At 37.9% G+C, this 3267-nt stretch overlaps 1 protein-coding gene across 1 annotated transcript; it reads left to right on the plus strand.

Annotated features, from left to right (window-relative positions):
- The first annotated feature begins 217 nt into the window (after nt 1-217).
- LOC113430095 (olfactory receptor 10AG1-like) lies at nt 218-1162 on the plus strand. The gene has a single exon (XM_026692585.2). It carries the CDS (start codon nt 218-220, stop codon nt 1160-1162), a length of 945 nt encoding a protein of 314 aa, XP_026548370.2.
- The last annotated feature ends 2105 nt before the right edge of the window (nt 1163-3267 follow it).

The raw sequence follows: 3267 nt of genomic DNA on the forward strand, positions 1-3267 counted from the left end.
TATTAATGCTTACTACTTTCCCTAAGGTCATGTTTGGTGGGTTGGTTCTTCATCTGTGCAACATCACTGAAAGTTTTATTCATCTAACTTGCTAGTAGGAGTATAAGGAAACAGGGTCTGGTTTTCAAGGATAATAAGCCTATTTCCTTGTTAAGGTCTGCTTGATTCTTTAATTAATTATCCTCTTGTGTTCTCAGGCTTCCATCTTGATAATACCATGAAAAAAGACAACCAATCCTGTTTGGATGAGATCGATCTTCTAGGCTTCTCTGATTTCCAGTCCATGCGAGAGCTTCTCTTTTGCCTGGTTCTAATGTTCTATCTCATGACTTTGATGGGAAACAGTCTGATTTTGATCCTCATCATTCTCAATCCTACCCTTCACACCCCAATGTACTTCTTCCTCTGGAACTTGTCCTTTTTGGAAATTGGCTACACCTCCACCATCAGCCCAAAGATGTTAATGATTCTGGTCTCAGAAAACCAGACTATATCCTTCTGGGGCTGTGGTTGTCAAATGTGTTTCTTTATTCTCTTTGGTCTTGCTGAATGTTGTCTTCTTTGTGTCATGTCGTATGACCGCTATGTTGCCATTTGCAAACCCTTGCAATACCCATGTATTATGAAATACAGGAAATGTGCTATGTTTGCTGCTGTATCATGGGCCATTGGTATTTTTGTGAGTTTGGGACAATCTGTTTCTATCTTCACCCTTCCCTTCTGTGGATCAAATAGAATCAACCATTTCTTCTGTGACATTAAGCATGTTCTAAAATTGGCTTCCACTGATACCTATAAGGATGAATTGGCCATTGCCATACTAGCAGCTCTAATTATCTTGACACCCCTTTTGTTCATCCTTTTTTCCTACATCCTCATCATCTCCACTATTCTCAATATGCCTGGGGCCAAAAACAGAAGCAAAGCATTTTCCACTTGTTCCTCACATCTCACCGTAGTCTGCATTTTCTATGGAACTGGAATTATTACCTACATTCGTCCCAACTCAGAATACTCCATGGACAGAAGCAGATTCCTTGGCCTGCTCTATACAGTGGTGACCCCAAGCCTGAATCCCCTCATTTATAGCTTAAGGAATAAAGAGATAAAAGCTGCTTTCAAGAAATTTGTAGCAAGGAAGCAGGCCTCTTTTATGGGATAATCTTAGTATATCCAGGTAAAATATCTTCAAAACAATGAGGTTGTTGTACACATATTTATGGATTACAAAAGAATTCTGAGGATACCAGTGGTAGATTACACCCTTTAGAGCAGAATGACCCAGGGGTATGACAGATTTATTCAAAGAAATGAAGAGTCCTGAAAGGTAACCTAAATTCATTATTGTAGAACATGCAGAATTCAAATAAAAGATTGATTACCCATCTGCTTAGAACATCTGCAAAAAGGGGAGGCAACAGAATGCACATGAAAAGTTATTTCAAGAAGGCATTATCAAGGAGATGGATCTTTTTATGTAATAATACAAGAATGTCATTGTTTTCATCCCTTAATCAGATTGTGCTTATGTTATGGGTAAAAATAAAATCCCAAAGTTGCTGAGAATAGATGTTTCTTCCTGGATTACCCAGGGTTAAGAATAATTTATTTCAACAAGGTAAGAACCCTGACCAGAAAGATACATCTTTTATTCTGGTAAAACAAGTATATGATTGAACAATTATTTCCTTACAAGGAAGACTACCAGGCAGGAATGTGGAAAAAGAATGGGTGATGAAAGAAGAAAGAGATAATGTGTGGGAGAAGAAGGACCAGGTTAGCAAGACATTCTTCACACTGCTCTACACTGTATTAACCCTAAGCTTGAACCCCATCATTTACAGCTTGAGTAGGCAGGAATTGGGTCTTCTTTAGGTAATAACCAATTGTATTAATTGGTTTCATCTCTTCAACTTTCTCACCCATCTATAAATAGGGACAGAATAAACTCTAGAAAATGTCAATGGCTGACATTAACCTTAACTCTAGAATTACTTATATCTGAAGATAGATTTATTTGAATAAGGGAAGAGCCCCTCCAAAGAAACTTATTTTAATTTATTTTAATGTATTTTTCTGATAGAATACAAGTAAAAGTTCTCTGTCCGTTTTCTTAATAGGAAGACTTCAGGATAGTTCAAGCTATGTAGAGAAAAAGAGGCAGTGTAAGACTATAAGACCGAGGTCAGATGAAAGGAGGATGCAAGGAGGATGAAACCCTATAGGTCCATTACAATTATAATCTGTGGATTTCAACCACTCTTCCCCCTCTCAGTGTGTTGGAGGTAGCAGAAAGAGGCTGAGGATATCCACTATGAGACAACTAATTACAGGGTTTGGCACTTCTGGTGTCGTCATCTGGGTTGGCTTTTCTAGGATCTATAACAAATTATAACAAATAACAGAGATGGATGAGACCTTGGAGGTCTTCTACTCCAACTACCAGCTCAGGAAGGAAACCCTACAGTATACCATTTCAGACAAACAGTTGTCAAATCTCTTCTTAAAAACTTCCTGTGATGGAGCGCCCACAACTGCTAGAGGCAAATTGTTCAACCGATTAATTGTTCTAAGTCAGGAAATTCCTCCTAAGTTCTAAGTTGATTGTCTCCTTTGTTAGTTTCTATCCATTGCTTCTTGCCCTGCCTTCAGGTGTTTTGGAGAATAGGTTGACCCCCTCTTCTTTGTGGCAGCCCCTAAGATATTGGAACATTGCTATCATGTCACCCCCCTAGTCCTTCTTTTCACTAGACTAGACATACCCAATTCCTCCAATGTTCTTCATATGTTTGTCTTCAGTCCTCTGATCTTCTTTTTTGCTCTTCTCTGCACTCTTTCTATAGTCTCAACATCTTTTTTATATTGTGGTGACCAAAACTGGATGCAATTTTCCAAGTATGGTCTTGGTTAGTGTAAAACTTGACAGACAAGTTGAAAGTCGGATGATATAAAAAGCAGAGAAAAGTAAAGAGATTATCAGTATCTATATAAACCAGAAGGAAAGAGAGTCTGGTAAATATTGTAATTCATCAAGCATTTGGAATAAAGCACAAAGGAATTTGGATGATGTATTTCTTCAAGAGAAGCAAGGGTCTTCATACAAGGTTATTCTTAATGCTTTAATCCTTCAGAAATAACTGATCCTCTGAATAAAGGTGATAGAATATAATGAGCCTTATGCTCCATTCAGCTTCTCTTGAGTTTTTACATATTTTGGAGTGGAACTGGAAAGAAACAGATAAAGGTAAAGGTTCCCTTCGCACATAC

Source organism: Notechis scutatus, chromosome Z (genome assembly GCF_049901735.1).
Source record: "Notechis scutatus isolate UNSWTSFEM ecotype Mainland chromosome Z, rNotScu1.2, whole genome shotgun sequence".
Taxonomy (NCBI): domain Eukaryota; kingdom Metazoa; phylum Chordata; class Lepidosauria; order Squamata; family Elapidae; genus Notechis; species Notechis scutatus.